At 41.2% G+C, this 15,492-nt stretch overlaps 1 protein-coding gene across 1 annotated transcript in view; it reads left to right on the forward strand.

Moving 5' to 3' along the window:
- GPR149 (G protein-coupled receptor 149) overlaps nucleotides 1-11,458 on the forward strand; it is a 29,693-nt gene extending 18,235 nt beyond the window's left edge. The window contains exon 4 of the mRNA XM_014945833.1: nucleotides 8,480-11,458. Within this exon, the coding sequence (XP_014801319.1) occupies nucleotides 8,480-9,052 (573 nt within the window). The 3' untranslated portion in view covers nucleotides 9,053-11,458. The remainder of the gene's footprint in view (nucleotides 1-8,479) is intronic.
- The last annotated feature ends 4,034 nt before the right edge of the window (nucleotides 11,459-15,492 follow it).

Consider the following 15,492-nt stretch of genomic DNA (forward strand, 5'->3'; position numbering starts at 1 on the left):
TGCAAACTCATTAGAGCTTTATTTAGGTTACTGATATTTCTGTTTGGGAAGGCAGCATGGCTCAATGGGAGAGGCGTTGGACTGGGATGCAGCAAAACCTGATGTCTGTTCTTGGTTCTACCACTGTGCCAGTCCACAGGCTTGGGGGAGTCACTCTCTGTTGTGGGACCTCACCTCAGAGCTCTCCTACATTTTCCAGAGATGAGATACACATACATAATATGATCTCTACTTTCCTGTAACACTAAATATACACTTATCTGATTATTCCAGGACCTGTGCTTCATAACTGTGAGGGAGAGTTTGCAAACTACCTTGTGCTTGAGTCTATTGCTCAGACACAGGCAAGCAGACCCAGTTGAGACATCTTAGGGTGTCCCACTTGGCCTCCAGCTGCTGCTTTAGGAGGCTGTAGGTCTCCCATTAGTCCTCTGTTATACTTGGAAGTTTTTTGAGGGTATCGTGAATCCTCTGTGTCATCTTTGATGGCTCTGGGCAACCATGTCTGGGCAACTAGTTCAAATGTTGGAGTATGCAGCCTTCTTGCATAGTCAGGGAGGGTAGCTCCTAACTTAGGTGCACTGGAGTGTCCTCCAAACAGATTTTCTTCTTCTCCTTGATCATGTAGGAATTCCAGACTCTTAGGCATTTCCTTTCTTCCCTCAGTTAACCCTTTTTTTCTCCACTGGCCTTTACCATACTGCAACAGCAATATATAATCTTTAAAATCAAAGCTGTAGGCTACATGAGCAACCATTCAGCTCATGTGGCTCTGAACAGTTTATCTTTGATTTCAGTTGCTAAAAAGCGTTACCTAGCTAAGGATCCACTTCTAGAAGAAGTCAGCTTTGTTCTCAGGAGATGTAAGTATTAATTGATGACTGTGTTTGGAGAATCGAGCTGTTCATGCTTTCCTTTCCCTGCAGTCATCCACTCCCTGAAACAAAAAATGACCGTGAAATCCTGGGAAGTATCTGCTTATCCAGACTGGATGATGCAGGTGCTAAGCACTGGAAAACTGGGACCGCTGAGTTTAAGATCCTTGTAACGGGATTAATTTACTTACACTTAATATAAAATGCAAAAAGCATGTAGAAATACTTGGTACTTGAATTATTCATAAATTATCCTTAAAGATTTTTCTAGACTTACTCTAGCAGAATAAATTCTTGATCACTCGTAAACTAGACTTTTAAATTATTTTGAACATTGCATGTAAATACATCACAAACAGTATTCAAAGTTGAGTGCAGTCATACATTCCTGACTGTTCTGTAAGTGCCCAGCTCTGCAAACTGCTCATCAACTCCAGCAGACACTGAAGGGGAGCAGAGGAATGCCGTACGCCCCTGGGAGGCACTTACCAGCATGCAGAATGAGGCTCTGCTTTGGCAAGTGATGAAATGAAAATTTTCTCCAAGTGTACTTGCATCTTAATACCCCTTTATTAATATTTCACATAAGTATAACTATTTCATGGCAAAACAGATAGAAAAGGGTGTTTTGCTTTGGTTTCTGCCAGTTTGCAAGGACAAATACAGTAAGAGTTTCTGTAAAAGTTGCCTTCCCCTTTCTTTCCCTTCCCCCTCAAAAAAGCCACAGGGATGAAAAACTTATTTCCTGTTCAGGGAAGGCTGCGGAGTTTCTAGGTTCCATAAATGGCCGTAGTAGGATCATCTAAAAACTGTAAGTCAGATGGGTCTTGGTGGACCCTTTCTCACTGCTTTGAGCATTTCCAAATCAAAACCTTTCTGCCAGGGCCCATTGCCAAGCCTCCTCTGCAGAGGCTGACACCTCCCCTGTGTGACCGTATCCTCCCCCCGTGAATCCGGCTCTGACTGTGCTCAGGCAGCCAGAACAGGACAGGGAAGCCCGATCTTAAAGTACAATGATTATAAGGAACATTTGCCTCTTAGCAACCACAACTGCTTTTTGTCTTCTGTGAAATCTGGAAGGTGGATGATTTAATTTAATAATGAAAGGATTTGCTTTATCAATTATGCAGAGATTTCTCTGTTCAGTATGCATCAGCACTCCTTAAGGAACAAGTACATTTGTGATTTATTTCATTGTAATTTTTTGTCTTCGCTTGTTAAAAATGCATGTGCTGGTACATGTAGTCCTCCAGTGAAATCCCTGTCCCAGATTCTAACAGACAGAATCGCCTCCAGCCACCTTGGGCAGGAGCTGCACAGAGGGTATGTCCTGTGGTAGGACGTGATGGAAATAAACACTCTCCACAAAAAGGAGAACTAAGCAAGGGAAGGGCCAGACCCCGTTGGCAGGAGCTCACGGCGAACATCACGGCGCTAGAGATCCTGCAGCATTCCCAAACGATGAAATGTGTGTGGATATATTATGAAGCAACTTTGAAAATTACCAACTTGCTGTTTCTGTGATGCAAACCTGCAGAAAATGGTCCTCCAGAGAGATAGCTCAGATTTAGTGCTAGTCTGCAACTTTTATGAGACCCAGCAGATATTTTGTGGGATTCAGTTAAAGCTGGCCTCAGCATAAACATAGCGATTTTGGCTTACAGAATGGTTTGATTGGGGAATGCTGTAGTTTTAATTGAAACATTTGAGCATTTCCAAATTGAAACCTTTCCTTGAGTCCTACCAGAAATTAATAAACTAATTGTAAAAAGGTAAATATTTTATATACGTATATGGATGTGTACAACGAATAAATAAGTACTTGTATGTATCTGTGCATGTGTGCGCCCAGAGAAAAAGTATCTATAAGTGGATATAAGAGACTTAATTTTAAATCTGCTGCATTCAGGCAGATAAGTGTCTGATCCTTCCTTCACCTCTCCTAGTTGAGAGTGAGTAAGGTCTCAGAAAGACAAGTCTTCACTTCACGCGATCAGAATGGTTGATAGCAAGGCTTCCTTGTCCTGTGTAGTTACCATGGATGCCAAACTGGTATGGGATGCATGAGAGATAGAAAGAATGCACTTCAGCTCTGGGGTGTCTTTGTGATAGTACTGCAAATCCTGGTATAACTAATTCTGATAGAACAAACACAATACTGGAGTTGTAGAAAAATGTCAGCATTTTCTTTAGGAATAACGATAATTTTCTTTGTGTATCTAATACACTGCAAAACTGCTGAGACAGAAAAGCTACCAAATGGCACTTCGGTTGAAGAGATAGGATTTTATTTTATTTCACAAAGCTCTTTACCTTTATGCTAGTGCTTGATTCCTGCATGCCTTGTCAAGACAGCATCAAAATGTTGTCTTTCTGAAGATGATCCAAGAAACAAGTGGCTGTAAGTTTTCTGTACCTTTTTAAAAGCATCTTTGTAGAAGTGCCTTAAAAAGAGAACATATAGCACAGATTGTGTGGGAGGAGTTATGTGTATTTCTTTTAGTAACTAGGTTTTCTTTTAAATACAGGAATACAGAGCATGTAGGCAAAAGAGTGTGGAAAGAGCCCGGTGGAGCGGTACCTCTTCAAAGAACATTTTGGGTCCAGGCTGTTCAGAAACAGCACAGTGGATCTCCTTCTGTTTTCACTGAAGTAAAAATGAATCATAAGCTTTCTACAAATGTGGATGCCCTTGTTCACGTTAAAATAATGCGGAGATGAGATACAGGAACCTGGATAGATGAACTGAAGGCCACTGTTAAGCATTAGTGAAATTGCTTCCTGTTCCTTTGGCTTTAGAATTAAATTGCATTGTAAGGCCTAAAATCAGAAAGCTGAACTGTAGGTAATGATGGGAGTGGAAGATAAAATAGTTCTTTACAGGATATACCAGTATAGTCTGGTTTGCTAGTAGGTTCTTATTTATTGACATGGATGTGTCATAAGAAGCAAAAATGGATATTTAATAATGTTATCTAGGACAAAATAAGGGTCACATTCTGTTCACATTAATGGTAATTGATATTGAAAGTGATTTCAGTATGGCTATAGACAAAACCCAAAGTGCATTCTTACCTCTTTTGGACTAACCGTGTTTTTACTCATAGCATTTTTCTGTTGGGCTGCTGAACTCTAGAGCGCAGCTTGCAAAGCCACCACAAGACAGGGGACACTCCAAGGACAGGAGGGAGCCTGGCTGTGTGTCCAGTGCCCTGTGCATCACTGATGAGCTGAGGGGCTGGGGCCAGTTCTCGGTCACTAGCCCCTTCCCAGCTCTGGTGCAGAGTCCTTTCAGGTGCTCTGGCTGCAGAGAGACAGTCACCATCTGTGCCCACAGCAGTTCCCCTGGAACTTCTGTGGAGCACAAAAGTCTTCCTGGGGCTGTGGCAGTTTTGGGGCAGCCCAGGTAGTACTAGTTCCCCTCAGCACTTAGCAGGGAATTTCAGAGCTTTATTCCTGCCTTCCCCTGTCATGTAATTCCAGAATGTGATTTAATTTTTAATATATGCTGCTTAGGAAGTTCTATAGTATCATTCAACTGCTGCTTACTTTTTTTTCAGTAATTAGCTGAATTTTTTTAAACTTTGAACATTTTCCATTGGTGATGAATGGGTTTGTTTCATACACGTGTACGTGGTCAAAGCCTGCAGTTACTAGTGCAGTGTCCTTGCTACTCGGGTGCTGCACTGAGGCTGTTCAAGCCGTGAATTGAAAGCTGCTCCCTGCAAGGGCAGTGGTTAGCAGGCAGGTGCCTGTCACACTCATGAGTACACAGCATTATGGTGCACGGTTTGCAAAGAGCCAAATGGATTCTCTACTTGTAGAAAAAGGTGAAAGCGTCTGTAATTAAACAATATCTCTACTGGCATTGTTCTAATAGAAAATGGCATAGTTTACTGGCTTCCTGGTTAGTGAGTGGGAAGCAGCATAGGAGACTTGGTATGCCCCTTTCACTTCTAAAAGTAAATACTGATTTCTCAACAGAAAACAGACTTTCAGAAAGAGCTGTGAAATCTGTGGTCATGGGAAAATTTCTCATTCTCTGGAACTGGAGTATTAATTCCAGCACTGAGTGAGGATTACTCATTCTCCCTCCAGGTGCCTCAGACATACCTTCCTTCTTCTTGACATTCAGTCTGACAAATCTGCAGTGTTTTATTAAGTAAAACGTAACCTTGCATTGAGGTAATCAGTTCTTACTTAACTTCTTTTTTCATACTCTTTAGATGTCTTTCTGTATAATCTAAGTGCTGTTTTAGACTTCTTCAGACTCTGAGCTTGATTAACAGCCAGAAATGCAGACACTCTTAACTGGTCCTGAAAAGGACTTTCAGTGTTGATTGCAGAAACTAGACAGGGGGCTGGAAACAGAGCTATAGGGCTTGTATCCAACAGAAACACTGTTCTAAATGTGTGTTACCAAAATTGTTAGGTATCCAGGCTCTATCTATTGCAATCCCCAAGACACTCCTTGTGCCTCAGTCTGCATTGATTAGAACCAGTAGACTTTGCCCCCTAGATCTTCCCCAGAGATGGACTTGTTGCTGTGTCCTCTGGTGGCCTTAATCACCTGGGATGGAAAACAAGTGGACAAGAGCCTCCTCAAGCTGAGAAAACACTTATTCTCACATGCCTCCTTTCTTGGAGGAGGGACTCTAATTACTAATTACTACAGAAAATGTAAATGCAAACACCTAACTGTGCTTTCAAAAAAGGCTCCCTTGTTGTTGCTTTGAAGCAATGACTGCTGGTGCTTACCTGTAGGAGAGCTGCACTTGTGAGAGCCCCTGTCCCTGCCATGGCTCCGTCCAAGCAGCAGCCAGGAGCTGGCAGTGAGCTCCTGTCCTCTAACACTCACTGATGTAGGACGTTTGCTGGCTCGATGACACAGCACAATAGCTGCCTCTGTAACTGCACGTTGGAAGAACACTTGAGAACCATTTTTCTCTGACAAATCTATTAAGGAGACTAATACAACTTTGATTTCCTTCCAGCAGGGCAAGCCAGCTCCTAGGGTTTTGTCAGGCAAATTCCTTTGTCAGAAGAGGACCTTAAGTCACAGTCTGGCAAGATTGTTCTACGCAATGAAAGCTAATTTCCTTTTCATGCTCTTTAGTGAAGGTGAGGTAATGTGGCACTTGATTTAGCTGTGTGTTGTAAAGTTGTGCCTAATTCAATAAAGATCTCATCACAACAGCTTCCTTTAATAATCAGCAAGTAATTGCCCTTCCCAGCTCCCTATGAACAATTTCACCTTTCCAATTGGTATCCTAAATCTCTCTGTTTTTACTCACTTTCTCAGTTCTACTAGAAAGGAAGTATTCAACAGAACTGATCCTTTCTGTGCTGAAATAATGCTAACACTTCTCCGTACTGCTGAAGTCTAATAAGACCTGGTCTTTCTGTCATTCCTTCTTCTTCCTCTCTATTCAGACAGTTTGCACAAGGCAAATCAGTACCCAGGAGGACGATATTTGGCACTTCTGCTTCTGAGAGTAAGCTCAGGGCATCCCCCTGTAACTTGCCTGGGAAAGACCTGTCATTTCTGAAGCCCAGTTATTCTGCTGTTTTTCTCTTGGGTGCAGGTAAATTAATCACAACACTCACAAACAAAGAGGCATATCCTACTCTTCTAGGCAGCTGTGTCCCTTTCTCAATTTATGTCCCTTACGTGGACAGGAAGAAATGTGATATCCAAACTGCTTAACTGCCCCATCCTGATAAATCAACTGTCTGTCTTCCCCTGGTTACTCTACCTATGCAATACTTTGTCATTTTTTCACCTCGTGCATTGATTGCTGTAATATTGTTTCTTATGCCCAGATGATCCAGAAAGTTACATGCTACTAAGGAGGGTCTCTGTGGGCGTGTACGTGTGTATATAGAGACGGGACAGGGGAGGATGAGGTGTGCCCTGCCAGGAGGTAGGGAAGCACCTTAGCTGGAGAGGGAGCTGCAGCGCAATAGGGGTAAGGTCAGAGTTCACATAACAATGTGGTCTGGAGATAATCAAGGTCAATTTAAAAGATCATCAATGGATCTGGAAAGCAGCATAGCAACACAGAGTGCTCTACAGGGTTATTCATCTTGCTACCTGGCAGCTTTTTAGTGGCTTCAGTGCACACTTCTCCCTAGTGTCTGTGTGAGTGCAGGGCTCGATTCTACAGCTTCCCCTAATTTCAGCAGTCTTCTGTGTTGTGCATTTCTCTCTAAACCAGTGCTGCCCTTCATCCTGAACTGCCCTGTCCCAAGGTCAGCGTTTACTGCTTGCCAAGGTTTTTGGCAAAGCTGAGGTTCATTTTAATAGTATTTTTTAGTGAATAAGAGCAAGTTTTCAAATGCCAATCCTTGCCCTTCCCAGTAAGCAGTCAAAGCCTGACTGTAGCAAAGCAGATGAGGATGGAGCAATAGATGAGTCTTCTGTGAGATTCTCCAGAACCCGAGTCCAATGTTTCTTTGCTGTGTGTGTCTACTACTGCTGTCACTATGGTTCTGTCCAACATGAGTCACCAAATGGACAACACAGCTGAAAATTAAAGTGTAGGAAAAAGAGGCAGGATCTGTCCTGCAGCCCTATGGAGGGGAAGTGTAACAACCTTCCACTCAGTTAGATACCACAGTCCACATAGGAGCAAATCGTGTTCTCTGATCTTCGTGCAGGCACTCACGGGGATTTCTTTGTGTAATGCCTTTATTTATTTACAGCCTCTGCAACACTATTTTTACTGCAACTGCTAAAAATTCTTGGTTTGAACATGACCTTCAGTAGCACAGAGCTGTAGCTGAGTTTTCTTTCTCTGCCTTCAAGCGTGTAAAATTTTTTTTACTGATAAATTCAATTTTCTTATAGAAAAAATCCCATATTGGCTCCTAGAACTATTGTGAAATGTGGTTGGGAGTGAAGTTCTGGATGGGCTCTCGCCATCAGAGTAATGGTGCTGTAAATCCTTATTATAGATTTCCAACTGGTACCATTGAATTAACATTATTTCCACCATAAAAATAAAAATGCACAAAAGGTTCCTTGAATAATATCTGACAAGTTGTTTTGGAAAGGTTAGCTTGGTAGTGAAGCCATCTAACTTCAGGCACCTAATTAAGTTAGAGGGCTCAAGGGAGACAGATGCTGTCAAAGTTGGGTCTTTGTTTTGAAGAATCCTCTGGTGTCATTTCTTTCCTTTCCATCACTATATGAAAAGCCTTAGGAGATCAGTGTCTTGATCTGAATTAAGCAGAGTGAAAAAAATTCAGAGGTACCTGTTAATACCAGCTGGAGAGGTGCCTGCTGGCACTGGCTGTCTTCTCGTGGACTGGCTGCAATCAAATGGGAAGTCTGTAGACTACTGGGATAAAGTTTCTGTGTCCATAAACTGTAGCTGAGTCACAGTCACGCGGGACTTCATTTTTTACAATGAAGTGTATGATTATAAAACACTTCTCTCTGCTCTTTTAAAAAGTCATATTGTTAATTTAAATACCAGGTTTCTAAAATACTGTAAGGAAAAATCTACAACAGTAAAATAAGTTAACAAACTTGGCTTATTTATAATGGACTTTAACTTCAAAAATTAACATTAGATAATGGTCATTCTTTCTCTTTTCAGCGATCAGGTGGGGCCTTAGCTATCCCTCTGTGTGCATTTCAAGGAACTGTATCTCTTCAGGCACCTACGGGAAAAACATTGTCTTTATCTACATATGAGGTGAGCACTGAAGGGCAAAAAATAACACCCACATCAAAGAAAATTGAAGTCTATCGCTCTAAAAGTGTTGGTCATGAGCCAAACCCAGAGGAGTCTCCTAATACATTTGCTGACACAAACGTAAAAATTCATTTAGAGGTTCTTGAAATTTGTGACAATGAAGAGGCCCTGGATACTGTGTCAATCATCAGTAATATCAGCCAGTCCTCCACACAGGTAAGGTCTCCATCCTTACGTTATTCACGGAAAGAAAACAGGTTTGTCTCATGTGATCTAGGGGAAACTGCCTCCTACTCCCTCTTCATACCATCAAACAATCCTGACAGCGATATTAACATATCAATTCCAGACACTGTCGAAGCTCATCGGCAGAATAGTAAAAAGCAGCATATGGAAAGAGGTGGTTATCAGGAAGAAATACAAATGTTGAATAAAGCATACAGAAAACGGGAAGAAGATGGCAACAGCAATTAAAAGGCATTTAATCTAGACATTTAAACTGATTTGACAAATACTGCTTCTCTTCCCTCAAGTCACCCTACCAAATATATTGTCAACTGTTTTTTCCTAACATACTATTTAATTTTGTTTGGGTACACTGTTAAATAGATTAAAACTTTTAATGATATATGGGTGGGATAACAATTACTTAAGTGCTTTACAGCTTTGCATAGTGAATTTCAAGTTATTTATATAGCTATTTATTTGAGGAGCACTTGTCTCTAAAAGGAATCTTAAATAAAGTCTTAAAAAATAGCTTTGGTTGCTTGTTGGCATTGGGTGGTCTGTCTGTGGGAACCTGCAGAAAATGAGGGAACTCCATGGGTGTGAAGTTACAACGGTTTTGGCTGACTTGCAGTTGTGCTCTTACTGATGTGCCAGACTTGAAACATTTATCTGAAAAAATGTAGCCCAAACCTAAGAAAAGCTCATTTAGTTGACCAAGTAGAGGATTAAAAGATGTGTAAATCGTTTAATTTTCTACTGCTCTATACATGATTCATATGTAATACCTATATAAGTGGCTATTGTATAGACCTTTGAATATGGGTGGCTGAAATGTAAGCATGCGCGTTTTGTAAATATGACATTGTGAAACTTAAGAGTGTTCTCATGGTTTGACATTTCTTTGATCAAATGTGACAAACTGGTTAATTTTATGCCTGTACTCTGAAGAATCCCCTTGTTTGCCTCTGTGATCTCTTACCAAGTTAAGAAGTTTGCCAACCTTACAGAGTATTTGCACTCAATCCAAATAAAGGCAGCATTTGAAATGTTTGAAGAGCTAGGATGTCAGAAGTAATTTGAATAATTCTTCATGTCTGAATTGTCCTTAAGTAGGGAATAGTTTTACGGTGTCACCTCCCTCCTTGAGGCCCGTCTGAAGCTAGTACTTCTCTCGACACAGCCACAAGAGCAGGTGTACCTTGCAGAGAGTTGCAGGAGTCTCAATGGCTCACAGCAAAAACACTAATGTTTTATTCTGATATATATATTTTGTCAGTAAACCTGTCACTCTTCTTTGGATGGACCCTCATGCTTTAGGTCTGAGTCAGGAGCTGGGGTTATGACTGATTTGTGACTCCTTAGGAGAGACGGAAGGAGCTATTCAAGGTGGCCAAACTTAGGGACTGAACTCAGATGTCGACTTCAAGAGGGTGAGTGTGGTTATCTACATCAGGTTCCTGCCCTGTATCACCCTCAGGAGGAGCCCATCTTCCTACTTACTTATAAAGAACATAGAACTAAGTCTACAACCAACCTTAAATCAGTGAATACTCTAATTTGTGTCAAATTCAGACAAGCCAAGGCATAAACAGAGAATGGACCTCTAAAGTCTTACATTAAGTATACTGCATATGCTTGAAATGCTAGTGTATTTTGACTGAGAGCTCTTCTTTCTGACAGTTTGTTATTCATTTCAGTTAAACAGAGGTAAATATACTCCCAGAACTTTCAGCAGCTTGGTTAAAAATTATGCTGCTTCTTTAATGAATAAATTTAATTTCTAGTGGTACGTGTGATGACAGATGTCTGCAGTTTTCCACTTAGTGGGAACGTGCAAGGGCAAATAAGCACAACCCTATTCAGGATTCCTGTATGGGTTATTAACAGACAGAGCCAAAGTGGCAAATCCTGTGTCTGTTTGCACTCAGCATTCGATATGGAGGCATGACAACAAGCAGGCGACTTCCCTTCCTACTTCACCAGCATAAATCAGGCCTGCCGTTGTGATCAGTGGGGCTGTGCTGGTGTGACAGTGATGCAGCGCTGAAGAAAATTGGGGTTTGAAGACTGCAGGTTGCTGTGATAAAGATGGATCACTCTGCAAGTTGTGCTTTGTGTGCTGCCTTTCCAAGGTGAAAACGAGGGTTCTTTCTCTTAAGACTGCTTCAGGGCCCTTAGTTCCACTGAGACGCTTTGTTATATTTCAGATCTAACAAGAAACTAGAGTAGAAGGAGCAGTTAGTGGTAAGTCTATTGAATAAATCCATATCCATACCCAGAGAGCAGAAGGACACATTCTGCTGTCTCTGAACGTGTTGCTTATCTTTATGTTCTGTAGAAGGAGCACAGAAACGTATCTTTATAGCGACAGACACACTCGATCCAGATAAAGGTAGCACAGTTGTGAGGGAGGATGTGCTCCATTGCAGCTGCAGATTGCTCAGGTGTTCTGTTTTTTCCCTGAAAGTGATTCAGACTGTGTTAATAAGTTTATGTCCTGATATGTTAATCTCTGATGGATATATTTACAAAGGGTTAAAATTTGGTGATATTAAAATTCCACATAGCTGCAACCCTGACCTTGACCCAATTGCAGAGTGTTGTCTTGCTGCTATAATAAAACATAACATTTTCTTTAATGAATCTGTAAATTTGATAATGTACGAATGTCTGTTTTATTTTTTGCTCTAAATGACTTACATCATTAAACATTTTAAAATGTCTAAAAATACAAGTTGTAATTATTGAGTAGATATCAGCTCCTTGCACAAAGCACCAGGAAACTTGCTGTTTGAGAAAATTTGCTCCTGGTTATTTGCATAAGTGTTAAGGTGTCTTCATTTATCATTTCATGAAATGTATTTGGACTTAATTTTTTAAACAAGAATTTTATAATAGTTTTTAAGGAAAAAAAAAGTCTTCCTCCTCTGTTGTTTTTCCCCTGTCTGACCTTTTAATGTATTTCAGTGACAGCTTGACATTTGAGAGCAAAGTGTTTGTCAATGAACATTTGAAGGTGACTTGAAAGAGATCTCATCTCTGTTCAGACACCACAGCGACTGATGGAAAAAAAATCCCTTGGAAAATGTGACCTTAATCAGCACCTGGGCTTCCCCTCAGGACATGGGCTGTTGAATAATGCAAAGGATAGAAAACAAGAAACTCAGAAATAATTTTTGACATGATCTTTGGTAAGCAGTATATCCAGTCAGAGTTTCCTTTCAGTGGCACTCATGTACACTGAGAATAACATTGCATTAACGTTACAAGAAAAATAAAAGTGTAATAAGCAGGGCCAGGTCCAAGAATCCCAAATGCCTCAAAAGATTGTGCTTCTGGAAATAAAAGATATAGCCAGGTACTGAAATGGAAATTTTCTATACTAATCTTGATAGAAAATACCTTACAGCATCGTACTATTTCAAAGTAACAGTAATTTCATAAAAAGATAATAAATGTTACTTATATGTTATGTTACCCTTATAGATTTGGGGTTGATACATAGGTTCTGGAACATGATTTCACTTCCTGGTGTGTATCACTGTAATGATTTCCAAGATGAGGTTTGAGTGTTATGTTCCTCTCTCTTAATGAATTTTACAGATTTAGATGTCTCAGAGCAGAATAAATTCTGCTTTTCTAGACTCCAGCAACAGCGCCTACAAGAATTACAGTACCTGTGTCTGTATACTCCTGTATGTTGTACACTCTGTGTTTTATAAAACAAACTAATTGTAAAGACCTTCAGCCTTTGCACAAATAACCTTTACTCATAGAGACAGTCCAACTGACTGCAGTGCTGTGAGTGTGCAGTAGCAAGATTTACTTGCTGGATTGAGAGCTCTAACGTGGGATCCTTTTTTATTGTGTCTCCCCCTCCTCAGTGTTTACCTGCCAGGTTTCGTGTTTCCTTGTTAGGAATTTGACTTCAAGGGATCTTACTTCAAAGTACTGAAAGGAGAACATTGTTTTCTGTCCTCTTTTGAGAGCGTGCTGCTGCGTAGAGACTATTATGTGCAGGTACATTACTTTACATCTTGACAGTGTGCTACTGAAGTGGATGTGAGCAGTGGTTAAAAGGAGTTGAAAAGGCCCAGTAATATGCAAACCACTGAGATAATTTAAAGAAATATATCTTGTTAGAATGATCTATACCTGAATAGATGTACATTTATTCTCTTTCCAACATCTAAATCTACAAATCTACTAAAAATATTTGAATTTGTAATGTTTTCTTTACGGTGTGTTTTTTTTTTCAGTGTTAAAAAGACGTGGCTGAAATGCAGTAGGTACGTGCATACATCTGGAAATTTCCTTTTGCACTAAAATCCCATTTATTTCAAATGTGTGCACTGGTTAGGTGTCCAAATACACTATCATGAAGAGATACTGGATCAAACAATCTGATAAGTCGCTGGAGTGATTCAAGGTAACACTAGAACATTTTTCATCAATATTCTTAGGGAGATACAACAGACAAAACCAGCTTTCTGACAGCTTGCCTAGGCGTGCAGAACCTAACGCGAGATGCAACGGTGTGTCTCAGTCAAGCAGTGTCTGAGAGCCTGGCTGGTGGCACGTGTTACAGATGGTCACCAGGGGCCCTCTCATTCCAGGCTTTGCTAGTTTCAGATTAGCATTAGACACGTCTCCTCTTCTGGTATGTCTAAATAACAGAACTGAAGACAATAATTGCCCCAATTTATATTCACCTACAGGCTAAAGAAGGCCTGGAAGGCAAGCTCCTTTGTGTGCCATGCCACTGACATGGAAGTTCATAGCTGAGCAGCAGGGTGTGTTTTCCCATTGGGATCCTATTTCATCTGGCCTTTCTGATGGACTTGTGCCCTTCTCCCTCGTTTGGCCTGTATAGGTATGCTAGTGACATCAAGGCATCTTTTAACGTTTCTTAGATTTCAGAATTATTTATTTTGCACTAATTTTCTTTGGCTCTTTTTTACTGCTTAGTTGGTTGCCACTCTGAGACTTGAAGAATGCTGTGAAATGACTGTTAGTTTATGTAGGATGATGAGCGCAAGAAGCCATGGAGTGTGCTTCCCCAGACTGCATTAAGCTGCAGATGCAGGGTGAGAAACGGAGAAGTAAAGAAGTGTATTTCCTCCGAACTCTCTCATTTCTCTCCCACGCTCCTTCCATTTGCCTTTCAGATGATCTTCCTCGGGATCCTCCAGTCCTTGTACTCTCTGTTCTTGGTCCTCTCCTTTTCCCTCTTTTCTCCAGGTAACCTCATCCAAAGTTCAGCTACTCACTGTGCTGATGACTCAGAGACCTTGCTCTCTATTCCTCACTTGTCTTTTTATTGAAATTAAGACCTGAGCTTCTCTGAGATTTCCTCGTACCTGAAAGTAGATATAACTAAAAAAAGACCCCATGATGTTTCTTGCACAAACCCTCCTGTGCAAGACCATGGTGTGATGCTGTGCCCTTCTGCAGACGTACAGACCAGCTGTGGGTGAGTGGGTAGATCCGTACAGGACACTGCGGTGCTCTGCAGTCTCCAGCACAGTGCATTTTCATCCTTGGAGGAACAGGCCAGGTCTGTCCTCTGCCACCTACTGCCTTGGTCACTAATAGGAGCTCCTTGTCATTCAGGTCCATCACCTGAGGTGTCTGAGCACAAGGCAACAGATGTATGCTGTGGCAAGGTGATGGGGTTTTGGTTTGCGTGTCTTAAGGCCACAGATCCTGTGGCCACAAATTCCATGCATTCCCTTAAGCATGGAAAAGGATAAGCCTAGCAGCAAGGCAAGTGGCTACTTGGATGCGTAAAGCATTTTGTGAGGGGAAAGGAAAAAGGAAAATATAGATCTTTAACTCGAGCAGCTAGTTCTTATTTCTTTATACTGGGAGGTGTTGGACTAACTATAGGTAAAAGGTAGGCAGAAAAAAAGAGAGAAGAGTTTCCTTTGAAAGAAGCAGTCCTTTACCCAAAAGAAGTTTGAGAATCTGTACATAACATTGTATTTCAGAGATCTGAATGCTAGTAATTTTTAAACAAATGTAAATCATGCCAGTAAAGAAGAAAAGGCAAAAGAATATGTAAAGAAATGAGATTGAAGAAGCATTTATAGCTGCACAATGGTGTTCAAGGAAACAAAAAGAACATTAATTAAACTGTTGAAAGAGTAATAATTTGGTGAATAATTTCATAGGTTTCATTTAACACTCCAGAGAACGTGGACAAAGTATACCACATACAGCAGCGATCAGCCAGCAGACCCAGAACTGGTAGCTATTTACATTTGTATATTCTATTTAAAAAAGAAACACTAGGAATACCCATCTTTTGGGTACACCGAAAGAGTAATAACCCCTATGTAATGATGGAGAACAACATTTAATGTTTCCTTAAAGTCTTATTTGCAGCCTCGGGAAGGGAAATCAAATATTGGGTCTGAATGTTGAGGCAAGATGAGGTATTAATGCAGGATGAAGTGCAGTGACATCCTGCAGTGACTGTATTACATTATTTAATCGCCATTCTGCGTTGCTCCCAGCTGTGGTTTGAGGCGGGCGCGGGACTCGAACCTGTGGTACGAGAGGCGGGGCGCGGTGGCGCACGGCGGATCGGGGCGGGGCGGCGGGCGGAAGTGAGGCGGCGGATGAGGCGGGCGGTGGCGGCGCTGCGAGCCGGCTGCCGGGCGGCCATGAGCTACGAGCACCGC

Source organism: Calidris pugnax, unplaced genomic scaffold (assembly GCF_001431845.1).
Source record: "Calidris pugnax isolate Ruff unplaced genomic scaffold, ASM143184v1 scaffold111, whole genome shotgun sequence".
Taxonomy (NCBI): Eukaryota; Metazoa; Chordata; class Aves; order Charadriiformes; family Scolopacidae; genus Calidris; species Calidris pugnax.